Source organism: Pholcus phalangioides, unplaced genomic scaffold, assembly GCF_987345545.1.
Source record: "Pholcus phalangioides strain wild (caught in Gottingen) unplaced genomic scaffold, Ppha-v1.0 ptg000017l_1, whole genome shotgun sequence".
In the NCBI taxonomy this organism is placed as follows: domain Eukaryota; kingdom Metazoa; phylum Arthropoda; class Arachnida; order Araneae; family Pholcidae; genus Pholcus; species Pholcus phalangioides.
The window spans coordinates 8,044,154-8,057,805 of NW_028301610.1; the positions used below are offsets into that span (position 1 = coordinate 8,044,154).

The following is a 13,652-nucleotide window of genomic DNA, read 5'->3' on the forward strand; positions in this document are numbered from 1 at the left end:
ATCACTCGCTTGGTCACTCATACGATCACTCGCTTGGTCACTCATACGATCACTCGCTTGGTCACTCATACGATCACTCACTTGGTGATTTATACGATTATTCACTCGGTCGCCCATATGGTCATTCACTCAGTCACCACTATGATCAATCATTCAATCGCTCACTTGGTCACTCATATGGTTAATCACTTGTCACTCAATTGTTCGCTCATGCGGTCAATCACTTGGTCACTCATACAGTGAATCACTCGGTCACTCGTGTGGTCAATCACTCGGTTACTCACTTGGTCACCCATACAGTGAATCACTCGGTCAATCATGCGGTCAATCACTCACTTGGACACTGCGTCACTCAGCCGGTCACTCATTTGGTCACTCATCACTCGGTTACTCATATATGGTCAATCACTCAATCACTGACTTGGACACTCATATGGTCACTTACTCAGTCAATTGCACACTCACAGATGCAGTCACTCACGTGGTCAGTCATTCTGTCACTCACTTTTTCGGTCACTAACGCACTCCTACAGTCAATTTCACGCTCATACGGTCACTCATGTACTTCTATGGCCACTCACACAGTCAGTCACTCATACATTCAGGGAAGGTGAAATGTCGGAGGCCAAATTTCCACATCCCCTTCTTTTGTACATATATGTATATTTTCTACGCATTACCATTTTTACATATTTTTATTGCAAATTTTAGCACTGTAAGCATGAGAAAATAAAGTTATGTATTTGACAAAAGCTTCAGTTCAGTATTTTGCTATTTTTTCCGACTTTTTTCTTAGGATCAAATTAAAATACATAAAAGCACATAATATACGTTTTATCTTTATTGTATGATACATCTCGAATTCAAGTGAAAAAAAATCGCAATGTATCGAAAAAAGAAACTATCAATTTTTTTAAAATGATTTTTCTATGGTTGTCTGAACTACTGTCCAGAATTTCCTTTCAGCTCTGTATTTACTAACCAATATTATAGTTTATGGAATCGCAATGCAGGGGTGGCAACCAGCACTTTTGGTATGTTCATAGATCCAATCAACATACGTGGATACATTCGTATAGATTCCGGGTACATCTGGTAATGCACATTTTTGCCCAAATGACACGACTCCAATAAGAACCTGTTGTTCATCAGTGAACTTAAGTTTCGCGAGTAATCCACTTCCAGAGTCTCCCTAAAAAAAAAAAAAGAAATAGACTAATTTTAATTAGTAGTTACATTACAAAATTCGTATCAATAACCAAGTCGTTAAAAATGCTTTATAACAGCAATTTGTACGAGTATACAGCCAGCACCTCCTAGAGATTGAAGGCCTCCGCACGGGTTGCCAAGTTCATCTGTAACGTCATTAAGAATACCTGTCAAGTTTGCCACATTTTGAATCGCAGCATCCTTTTTCGTTTCTTTTTATTTTGGCGTAGAATCATCCTGGTTGGCTCACAAATACTGCGTGGTGATTGGAAGTGGGGCATAGAAATCGCCAATTCTGAGCCTGATCATTTCTTTTCCCTCACAACGATGATACTGGCACGAGCAGGGAATTTTTTTCCCTGAATATTCTGAGGGAAAATGGACTGCAATCGAACCCCGTTATACCGCTCCCCGTTGTAGCACCAACCTCGCTTACCGCCACAAATTTTCAGTGAACAAATCTTCCATATAAGGATTATAATGTAAAAAAACCCGATATAGCGCCAACTCGTTATAACGACAACTGTTGTTTGGATGTATACAAAGTCTATGTATCATTTTCCAAGAAAATTTCCACAACATTTCTTCTTCCATCATTTTGCTTTTTTTTCTAAAAGGAGTTGAGGAATCCTTTTCTCATTCCACTGTTATTATCAATCAACATGACAATAGTTTAGAGCAAATGACTTGAAGAATAAAGAATAGTGTTTGGTCGGGGGGGGGGGGGTTAATAAAGCACATTAAATACCTGAAATACCTGAATGCGTGTAGGAACCAAAACAACCATCGTATTTAACGAAACAGAGGGGAGGAAAGTGTACAAAATGAGCATACTGCACAAGTTTTTTCAAGGTTGCTAAGAGAAGTTTTTCAACAGTGCATGTTTTTACTCTCTGGTCATTACATTTTCAGTTCTGTCATCTCCCTTGATTTTCTCCATTCAAATTAATGCCGAAAGGTGTTGTCATGGCCCCCACAAGGGGTGGGCTGACAAGGCTCCAGCCCTGGGGCCCGTGAGGATTTTAATCATTTTTTTGTTTTTTCACGCTATAAATTCATCATAAAGGGGGCCCGTAAAAGATCCCAGCCTAGGGGCCCTGCTTCAGGATGTGGGGGCCATGGGTGTTGTTCTTTCAATATCTGAGAAACGGGAAATTTGTGATTCTCAAACCAATATACGGACTAAAAAAAGCAAAGCCACCATTGTTTACCTTTGTTTTTATTTTGTTTTTGTACTTATAAAATGCATCACTAAATTTATGCAGAATTAAAATAATTTTAGAGGTAAGTGTAAAATATATATATGTATCTCTCAAGTATTATATAAGAAATATTTTTTTTAAGTAATCTGTGCCGTTTTTAAAATTTAACAATTTTCTCATCTTAAAATTGAATACGTGTAAAAGAGGTTATTTTATTTATGGAGTAATACTAATAAGGCACTGAGATACAGTAGTTCATAATGCACGTGTGAATTTATGAAATGAAGCCTCTCCGAAACGCTATTCCAACCATGGTCCGATATAACGCCAAAATTATTTGGGACGGATGGTGGCGTTACAACGGGGTTCGACTGTACTTGCTGACGTCACGAACAGCGTGCGGAGGCCTTCTATCTCTAGGAGGTGCTGATACAGCCCGCCCAGAAAGTTTTTCTTCCCACCGTTGGTTATAGAGATAACTATATACCTTCAATAGTAAACTTTTACAAATAATATGCACATTTTAAATGTGCTATTTGTTTTACCAAGGGCCGTATATGTACCAAGATACAAAATTCAATTTTCTATACGTTCCCTCTCTTCTCTAACCTCCAGTTAGAAAGTTTTTTACTCTCTTGTTGTTGATGGCAACAAAAAATTCCATATTTCCAAGTACAATATTAATTTGAGTTCAAAAATCGCTGACAGGGCAACAAATTTCTAATTGGAAATTAGAAAATAGCGGGAGCGTATGAAAGTGAAATTTGTAAGCGAATGCAGAAGAAACGATATACCATAAACTGGGGCTACTTTGTGACAGCGGGTTTAACTTTGTAGCATCTATGCCCCACAACACATTTTCAAATTTGCCGTGATTTCCAAAGCGGTTGAGGGAGAACATATTTCAGCAGAGTTGTACCTAAAAGATTCTGTCATCTGTAGGTGACTCTCTGTGCGTGACATCTGTAGGTGACTAATGCGTAGAGGCGGGAACAGTCCTGTAAATCTATTTTAGGTAATGCGCGTTGAATGATTTTCAGAAAAGTATTGAAACTTTGTGCTGGTGTACGAAGTATAGAGTAGCTGAACATTTCAAAGTGAGTCCATTTGAATACATATTTTACTATAATAATTCAGTGGAAAGAGTATTTTTAGTATGAGTTAATTCACTTGCATTTTTCAACGAAATATGTGTGACTTGCAGAAATGCGGTACAACTTTGTGACAAAAGAAAGTTGAAGAAAATCGAGGGGAGAACCTTTATTTTGGATTTAAGAAAGCTGAAATAAACCCATTGAATAGAGAAGTTCTAAATCAATTATGTGGACATTCAAGAGAAAGAGAGAAAGAGAGAGATAATAATAATATGTAAGAGAAAATCTAAGTGAAAGCTTTACAGATCACCTGAATCAGCAAAGAACTGAATTGACAGAGAAAAGGCAGGCAAGAAACAGAAGAATCAATATGACTCCTGGGAAGAGAATCTTTGCGTTGGATTTACAGAGTTCATCAGGTGCAAATATCCTAGCATTTTCTGCATCTAGCACAAAAAAAGACAATAAGAATCAGAACACACAAAGATGTTCATCATGTGAAAGTGATGCAGAGTCTGTTTGGTATACGGAATCAGATATTAGTTGGTATGAAACGTACTCTGAATCAGAAGCCAATTTTATTCCTGCTATCAGGGAGAGTGATTAAAAAAAATTAGGGGTCTGTGTAGTAGTTTTTGAGCGTAAATATTTTCCAGGAACAATTATCAAACTTGGCAAACGAGATACTTTAGTGATTGTGATTGAGAGATCAGGTAAACACTGGACATGAGAAAAATGAACATCTTTCACCAAATGAGGACAAAATCCAAGACAAAGAAATAGTGCAAGCAAGGAGTGAAGCGAAACATTTTTGATGTTCCTGAAGTAAATGGGTTGCTAGCAAAAGTATAATTACTAAAAACTTGTGCCTGCATTTTGAATTTTATATTTTTTAACATTATTTTCTTGTATTTACTTTCCGTTAATGTGTATATGTTTATTTAGAACTGATAAATTCGTAATATAATTCTGCCAAAATTTTACTAAAATTATTCAATATTTTATTACTTTTGTCTTTCAGAGAACCCTAAAGTAACCATATATAAATAAAGTCTTCTGGCACACGTGAAAATGTAAACTACAATAGATAAAAATCTGACTTACAAAGTTGTACTATAAGCAGGGGTATACTGACAGCTGGGTACAGTGGGTACACTGCTCTGTAACAGTTATTTAGTGAAATAATAATTAGTTAAAAAACTCATCTGCAATTTAAAGATGAGTGATGATTATACCCTCTAACGTAATACAGCATTTTTAAAAAATACTCATATTTTCCCCTATAAACTTAAGGGGACACTCAAACAAAAAATTACGCAAAGTAGCCCCACGGTTTACGATATCTAATAAAGGCATATTATTTGGACACTTTTTTTAATTGAGCGGATGTTTCTATTAACGCCTGAGGGGGGAAAAACGCTTGAGTAAGGATTTTCTAGGCACGCTGTATAGCTTGAAACGCATTCACACACTTACTGTGCATGCATCTTTGCCTTCTTGTCCACCAGCGCATATCATCATTTCTTCATATATTCTAAAACTAAATGCCTCTCCGCACTTATCGTAAGGTGTCATGGGCATCGTAAGGGTCTGGAGAATCGATGGCTTCTTCTTACCTAAGTTTAAAAAAAAAACCAAAAATTTCAAGATTTCGTTCATTCTTTTATTGTCCCCTTCATGACAGAAGCACAAATGTGCAATTTCCTTGAAAAAAAAAAAGAATGTGGGAAATGACGACTGAATGTTTACACTCTACCCATGTTGCTCTATGAAAGTTATATTTTCCTAAAATGTTTTGTAACATGTGTTTCAATAGGGATACACATTCGCGTTTCAGGCAGAACTTAGATACTAAAATAAGGTATCCAATCAGCTGATAAAAAAAAGGGGAAATTTGCACATTCATGCTTTTGGTATGAAGAGAACGTTATATTATAATACGACTAGCTGTTGCCCGCGACTTTGCTCGCGAGGATTTGGTCATATGAAAATTGCACGGCCCGATGATTTCCCCCATATACCATTTGAACCCTTATTACCCGCCCTGGGAGTTAAATTTTGAGAAATCTCTCCTTAGTGAGTCTCTATATTACAAAACTAACTGTTACCGGCGGCTTCACTCGCGTGGATTTGGTAATCCAGAAATTTATCGGTTCTCCATACAACATTTGAACCCCTCATGTCTCTCTTTGGGGGTTGGATTTTGAGAAATCCCGTCTTAGTGAGTCTCTATATTACAAAATATAACACTGATTAAATTTCATATTTATATCTTCACTGATCCGGTTTGGGCTCAGTGATGATTGCCCATACAACCTTTGAACCCCTCCCTTTATGACCCGCTTAAGAGTTGAATTATGATAAACCCCTACTTAGTGAATCTTTACATCCTGAAGTAAAACTACTGACCGAATTTCATATTTACGGCATCAGCGACAACGGCTCAACGACCCCATGAACCCCTCCTTATGACCCCCTTAGGGGTTGAATTTTTAAAAATCCCTTCTTAGCGAGTCATTACATTGTGAAATAAAATTTACTGACCAAATTTCATATTTATAGCTTCAGTGGTTTTGGCTCGGCGATGATTCAATGAATCAGTTCAGGACATGTTATTTTCTATTACAAAATATAACACTGACCAAATTTCATATTTATGACTTCAGCGGTTTGGGCTCAGCGATGATTGCCCCATATAACCTTTGAAACCCTGATATTACCCCATGGGGGTCGGTCATATTTCTAAAAACAACTTTTTAGCGAATCTTTGCACGTGAAGAGTAAAACTACTAACCAAATTTCATATTTATAGCTTCAGCGACTTCGGCTCAGCGATGATTGCCCCATCATATAACCTTTGCACCCTCCAGGGTGGATCGAAAAATCGAAATGAAGATAAAAGAATCCGCTTGGGGTGCAAAAGTTGTCTTTTAAGCATACTAGCATAAATGCAAAATTTTTCAACTTCAATTAATTTCTTCCGGTGCCCAAAGACACTTAAATGTTTGCCAAAAATCGATTTTTATGCAAATTTTGAATAAAAAAAAAAAGAGTTAAATAATCGATTTTACAGGGAAAGTAGAATAGGCAGAGAATGAAAAATCGTTTATTGCTTATTATTAAATGCATAAAGTTATTTAGTATAGTAAAAGTTGGAAGCCATGGTAAAAGTTGGAAGGAATGGTGAAAATATTCATGCCATACCCAAGCAGTTGAAAGAGGCATTCGCCTGGTGTCTGAGGCGTCGGAAAGTGTGTGTGCAGAAAGAAGAGACACGGCTTCATATTGAATAGGATAAAATCAAGAAGCCATATCAAACATTTTAATACCAAAAAGCATTACAACATTTAGAAATATGTAAATCTTCAAATTAAAAAAGCCATTATATAAGTTCAATTTTTTAAAAGTTTTATATTTTATAAGTTTTATTGCTTTGATTTTTAAATTTATACTTCATGTATTATTATAAAGTTATTATTATTTATAAGTTTATACTTTAATACCTGAATACTCTGCAAAATTTATAAACATGTTTCATTAATTTACAATTTTTAATACATTTTCATAAAAGTGGGAATTTTTAACTATTTTTGGGGAGCTTGGGCCACCAGAAGATATGAATGGATTTCAATAAAAAAAATTACGCAAACTAATATACCCAAGACGCAACTTTCCCATCCCAAGCCAAAAGTAATTCCGAAAAAAAAATGTTTCCTATACTTTTCGATCTACCCTACCCCCAGTGCCGTCTTAATGCATGGGCCTACCCGGGCACGGCCCGGGGGCCTCAAGAGAAGAAAAGTCTCACAAAAATGAGATTTGGTTGAATTTTTCTATAATTTACCTGGTAGGGCCTCAGAAAAACCACTTGGCCAGGGAGCCCATGGTGATCTTAAGACGACCCTGCCTACCCCTCCCTTCGAATTAAATGCTTAGGGATTTAATTTCGAAGAACTTCAAATCTCAATATTTTTAACGAAAAAAATGAATTATAAGAACCAAACTTACTAAAATAACTCAAACGACCCCAACCATATACAGTCGCTGGTAACGGCGCTTGGAAGTACATTCGTGGTGGTGGCAACCATGCTGTTCTTACATGCGTCCCAAGGATGTTGTTGAATCCGAACGTCACAGGTTCATCGAATTCTATGATGGCTATATCATTGAGCATATGCTTATCCTCGTAGAGTGGAAAGATGATGAGCTTTGACGCTGTTCTCAATATGGACTTACCATCGCTGAGGTCAAAATCACTGATGGTCATACTCACTTCCATAGGCTCACGCCTTTAGGAACATAAGAACAAACAAATCTATTGTTACCATTAAAAAATATCCGAATCTTTCTGCTTCCTCTGTCAATACGATAGGTTAAGACTGTGCAACAAAAATGATTAAGGAATGTTGAAAGTCACTTCAACAATGAAATTATGTTTGAGCTTATAAATCATACAAGGTGTTTCAAAAAAAAAGCATCGCCAAAATTAAAGGGCAATTCAGTCATACCATAACTATCCAAATTCACATAGGAATTTAGGTGCGCAAACGCCATACGAAGCCGCTACAGGAGTTGTTGCGTCATACACTTGTAAATACGCCTGGTTGCGTCATACACCCGTTATTTTTGAGAAGGTAAGGCAGTCCGTGCAGCGTTGATGTAACGCGTGTGTCAGTGCATCTGGCAAGCATCTACTGTAGTAGTATTGTTCTTAAATAAATTATTGTAGAAGGATTCTTCTTCATCGTCCTTGTATTACGTATTATTTTAAATGACGTCTGCTGTTTCCAGATGGCGTTTGCTTACATGTTCTTGTGTGATTTTAGATTATTATTGTATGCCTGAATTGCCCTTTCATTTTGTCCATGTTTTTTTTGTAACACTGTATATGCCCAAGAAAAGTGATAATATTTGATAACTGAATATAGCAATATTTTTTAATGTTAAAAAAATGTATTTTGTAATGTGTGAGACAAATTTGATACCATACTTCTTCACGCAATGGGCAGCTGTCAGTACATGTCTGTCGGTGATAAGTGTTCCACCACAGAAAGGACTAAAGGTTTGCTGTAGCTGTAAATCCGCATTTTTTATCAATCCAGCCTGAAAAGCAAGAAAAAGAAGTAAAAATTTGAGGAAATTTGTTATTCAGCTCTATAATTATTTGATGTAGCTATGAAATTCAAGATTGGAACTTTAACCATTTCAGTACTGAGACAATACTTTAAAGCAGTGGTTCTCAACGTTTTTCAGTCCATGGCCTTCTTTGGACCATATTTTCTTCTCGTGGTCCTCCTCATCTTACCCAGGGCTCCCTACCCTCATGCAGGAGTGAAACCATTCCTACTTATTGAATCAATTTTAGTAAAAACTAAATTTATAATGAACGAATATTTATAAATAACATCATTTTATCTTGTAACCTCGGGCCAGGCACGGATCCAGAGGGGGGGGGGGAAGAGGGTGTGATCATACCTCCCAAAGCCGAATTATATGGGGAAATAGGTCTGCGTAAAATACTGGACAATTAAACGAACCTACACAACAAATCACACTTCCTGACTCATCACCTACCGTGGGACAGAGTTCAGCGAGCTTCCTCCTTACGAGACGGGGATCTATGCATACCCGTCTCACCATCATTGGTCCCTGGGCATTGTGATGTTCTGAGGCCCTATACTTCGTTAGAAGTAACCGTAACAACTTGCATATTTGCACTCGAAAATTATAGTACCAGTTCTTATATCATGTAAGCTTCCTATGGACATGAATAGCTCAGACCATGCAAACCGGGTGAAGGGCATAGATTAAGATGCCCCGGTTCCAGGGACAGCTCAGCTAGACTTGGAACCGGGTTTGTTTGATTTGAAAGCTTTATTTTTTCACACCACTCTCCCTTTACTACTTATCGCGGTTCCCCCTTCATCTGATTTCCCCCCGTGGCCCCCTTAGAGTATCCCATTACTGCCAGGGGACAATATGACTGCAGGTTGAGAACCACTGCTTTAAAGCACCACCACCAACATTTTAATCCCCGTAACATCTCTTACATACATTGTTGGAAGTTGGTATTCTGAAGTATAAAGACCGTAACTACTTTACGATTACCAGATGACAGCACAAGTGTGAGACCATTTATTTCTTAAAATGTAAATTCAAAAAATTCATATTTTTCGCCCATGTAAAAGTGTTTACTGCATTACACTCATGCTGTAAAACACGCTGCTTTTACAAAATATGCCCTAAGGGTCATTCAAGTATTACGCCAGCATCGAGGGGAGGGGGGTTTCGGATTTGCTGACTTTTGATGACAAGGGGAGAGGGGGGTTTGAAGGTTGCTTACGTCATCAACCACCCTTTTTGAAGATATGAAATATTCTAAGCTGCTGACGAAATTTTGCTGACAAGGGGGGGGGGAGGGGGGCAAAAATGGCTAAAAATCTGCTTACGTAATACTTGAATGGCCCCTAAGGCCAGAATTATACTATGAAAGTTTGATTATAAATATCTTTTACAAAACATGAAAAAACAGCTAATAAGCCTATTGGTTAGATTCACTTGAATGTAACCGATACGCTTATTAATAGTTTTTTTCCAAGTTTTGTAAAAGATCTTTTATCAAAGTTTTATAATGTAATCCCGGTCCAACAAAAGTATAAAACCAATGACTATGGCTTTCTTTGTGGTAAAAAATTCATCATTATAATTGACCCTTATTGCGGCAATCCCGAGACACCTCGTCTAACTTAATCTGTTTTATTTTGGCAATCCCAAAATATCTCGGTTTGATAAAGTTTTTTCTCCTGATAACATGTTCCCCCCGTCCTGTCAATCAACTTCTAGTGGGCGGAGTGAGCATTTGTTCAAAGTCTGATAACAAAAGGGGAGAGCTCGGATGTTTTTCCTTTCCCTTCGAGGTAGTATACGATTAGGCGCAAAGGATAAATAACACATAAAGATAGTTTTTTCCTCTTCCTTGTTTTATTACTATTATTTTTTGTGTTGAGGGGAAAGCATTCATCAGCTCATTCAATCGAAAAAAAAAATTCCTTGAACGTAGGTGGCAATTTTTAGAACGTTTAGTGATTTCCACTGTGGCAGTTATAACGCGGATCAGGAAAATTTTAAAAACCGCTTGAAGGGTTAAATCGTTGTGTAGTAACTGAATTTTTGAAGAAAAAAAAATTATTATTTTTGTTTTTAGTCTTTAATTAAAACTAAAATGACCTACCAAAAATTTACAAGATCATTATTTCCTTTTTTCATAATGGTCACTAAAAGGGTTAAATATTACATAATCACTTACCGCAAATGGGAATTCGTCTTCGTTTGCATCAAATCCACCAACAACTTTCATCCCCATGTAATCTTGTTTCTTACAATTGCAGAATGGACCTAGGAAATGGAAATAGGAATGCTGCAGTCTAAAATTAAGGTTTGCTGCAAATGTTTTCTACTCAAAACCTTGTATTCAAATTGCGTCTTGAGTTTACAAATATAAAACGATTCATTCATTGCTATCCCATTAGACGCAGGAAATTTATCTCAATAACATATACGTAATTAGAGTGTTAGATTATTTATCGAAGTTATTAGGTTTAAGAAACTGTATACTTACGATGATCTCTTCTTTCGGGCTGAAAATAGATTATACAGAAAGATTTTAAAAAATGTGAGTAAAAAAACGAATATACAAGGTGATTTCTTAATTCTCCTTGACGCATTTTACTAGAGAACCGTTGATCCTAGAGGCATACTTCCAATAAGAAAAATCATGCAAATAACATGTAGCCTACAACTCAGATAAGTCATTCATGTTGCAAGGGGTTGTATCAAATTAAAAAAATTAACTTTTTATATGAACACCCTGTCCTCAAAAATTCAATTAGTAAGTTGTTGCCCTGTCTCTCCCAAGGCTAACAAAAAAGAAAAGCCACATTTTTAAGTGCAATATTCGCTGAGATATTTGAATTCAAAAATCGTAGAAAAGCTGAAAAAGAACAGCATAAACGAAGGAAAAAAGGGTTGTCCATTAGTTTATGATGTTGTTTTCCAACTTTCCTCCAATTTTTGAATTCAAATATCTTTGCAAATATTTCACTTAGAAACGTGGAATTTTTTTTGTTGGCTTCGCTAAAGATAGGGCAAACAACTTTCTAATTGGGTTGCCGACGACAAGGTGACCGTATATAAAGTCAATTTTTTTATTTTAATAATTGTATAACCTCTTGCAACATAAGTGACGTATATGAGTTCTACACGTTACTTGGATAATTTTTCTAATTGTAAGTATGCCTCTCTATAAGTAACGGTTCCCCAGTAAAATGTGACAAGGGAAATGAAGTAATATCACCCTGTATGATTAGAGCATAGCATGGATGAAGATACTCAAAATAAAAATGTAACTTACACATAATATTTCTAAAACTATAACAACATATACGGTTATTTAAAAAAAATATTGCTTGGATCACCATTATATCTAGCTTTATTTATTATGGACATTATAAAGTATAACATAATTTTAGACACAGGGGAATACCCTTGAAGACCGGAAAAAATGTGGTTACTTTTACAATATCAAAAGTAATGATGGCAATATTTATGGTTAGATTCCTAAAATCTAATATTATAAAATTATCAGATTATATTTACTATCAAAGCCTCCACTTTGATCATGAAGAACACCGTCCATAATGCAGCGAAAGCGTTGTTGAATTTCATGGTAAATGAAGTGCTTCAGGATCCGAGAGCGAACAAAAGAGACTCGACGTTGGACAAACACAGAAGTGATTCTTTTACAAATGTTATAATGAAATTTTCTTAAGACAAAAACACGTCGTGACGTAATATTGATGTATAGGGTGGAAGTTTCTCACTGTTGCAAAATATTTATTGTCTTGTCAAGCGCCATGAAGAAATTGAAGAAGACAGATGTTCCGAGACGAAGTTTCAATTGATCTAAAGAAATTTCCCAAAGAAGCGACTTCATTGAATTGGATTGCGTTTAGTTTTTAATCACGGTTATTCATTGATTGTTTTCAACGAAAGGCCAAATAACTTTTGTCAGATATATGTGTATATATATATATATATATATATGCTATTGTATTTTGAAGCCATTGCAGAAAACATTGAATAATATTAGAAAGTTGTGTGTGCATGTTTCAGAGCCCGTTCTTCAAAAGTTCGGGCCCTGGGTATACATGAATTTTTCGGGCCACACTGGACGTTCTTTAAAGAATTTTAATAGAAAAAGTAAATACGTTGAATCATTTTTGGGCAGTGCGTGTACTCCACGTGCCCTTAGAAGAAAAAAAAATTTAATTTTTTTTGATATTTAAAATGCTTTTGATCTAAAAAAAAGTCAAACTCTGCCATAACGACATTCAAAAGACCGCAAAATTGATGTTGAGGTGTTTTTAAGATAAAAGTATGAAACACAAAACAATCAAATGCTATTAATGAAGTGGTTATTTAACGCCTAATATGAGTACTGCAGAAATTAACAAATTTTGCATCACTCCACATAGACGTAGCAAGAAGGGTTTGGGGCATGGGGGTCTGGACCCCCCTAGAAATGTTAGAAAATGATAAACATCTTGGAAATTCGAATTTGATGATAAAAATCACTGACGTATTTCTTGAAGTCGGCTCCGAAGTGAATTCTAGAAGTGTCCATCAAATAAAAGGAAAGGTTTAGTGAGATATTAATTCGCACTGATGTACAAATAGAGTTCCTGGAAAGGTTTTTGTAGCTTGCCAAAAGTGAAAACGTAGAAAGATGAGCTATTATACCCGAGGTCATTTCATTTCATTGACGTTAAAAGAGAGATTCATTAATATTATCCTCAATAAGAATCTGCCATCAGGAATGGCCGCCAAATAGAAGAGTAATAAATTACTTCAAACTGCTCCATGATGTTATCGAGCAGTGTTTCTCTCAACCTTTCTGAAAACCAGGACCAGTAAAATGTATGAAACAATTTGACGGACCTCTTGTGTCTCGTATTTCGAGACATATCTGTAATTTTCATTTTTCCAATTTTTTTTTAAACATTTATCCCACTTATTAAACGATATTTATTTGAATTTGTAATAATTACTAAAATTGTAACACACACACACACACACAACGTTTTCATAA

General features: G+C 36.1%; 1 protein-coding gene across 1 annotated transcript; it reads right to left on the reverse strand.

Moving 5' to 3' along the window:
* Positions 1-679: 679 nt before the first annotated feature.
* On the reverse strand, positions 680-12,316 carry LOC149072186 (anionic trypsin-2-like). Its single transcript, XM_089246378.1, has 7 exons — positions 12,161-12,316; positions 11,124-11,142; positions 10,812-10,900; positions 8,496-8,608; positions 7,514-7,794; positions 4,982-5,121; positions 680-1,192 (listed from the first exon to the last, which is right to left on the reverse strand). Exons 1-7 carry the CDS (start codon positions 12,227-12,229, stop codon positions 995-997), a joined length of 909 nt encoding a protein of 302 aa, XP_089102504.1. The 5' UTR covers positions 12,230-12,316; the 3' UTR covers positions 680-994.
* Positions 12,317-13,652: the final 1,336 nt, after the last annotated feature.

Coding starts and splice junctions, on each gene's coding strand:
- LOC149072186 (XM_089246378.1), bottom strand. CDS start 12,229: ATGAAATTCAACAACGCTTTCGCTGCATTATGGACGGTGTTCTTCATG. Junction 8,609..10,811: donor AAGACGAATTCCCATTTGCG/GTAAGTGATTAT, acceptor CTTGCTTTTCAG/GCTGGATTGATAAAAAATGC. Junction 1,193..4,981: donor AAGGCAAAGATGCATGCACA/GTAAGTGTGTGA, acceptor TTTTTTTTTTAG/GGAGACTCTGGAAGTGGATT.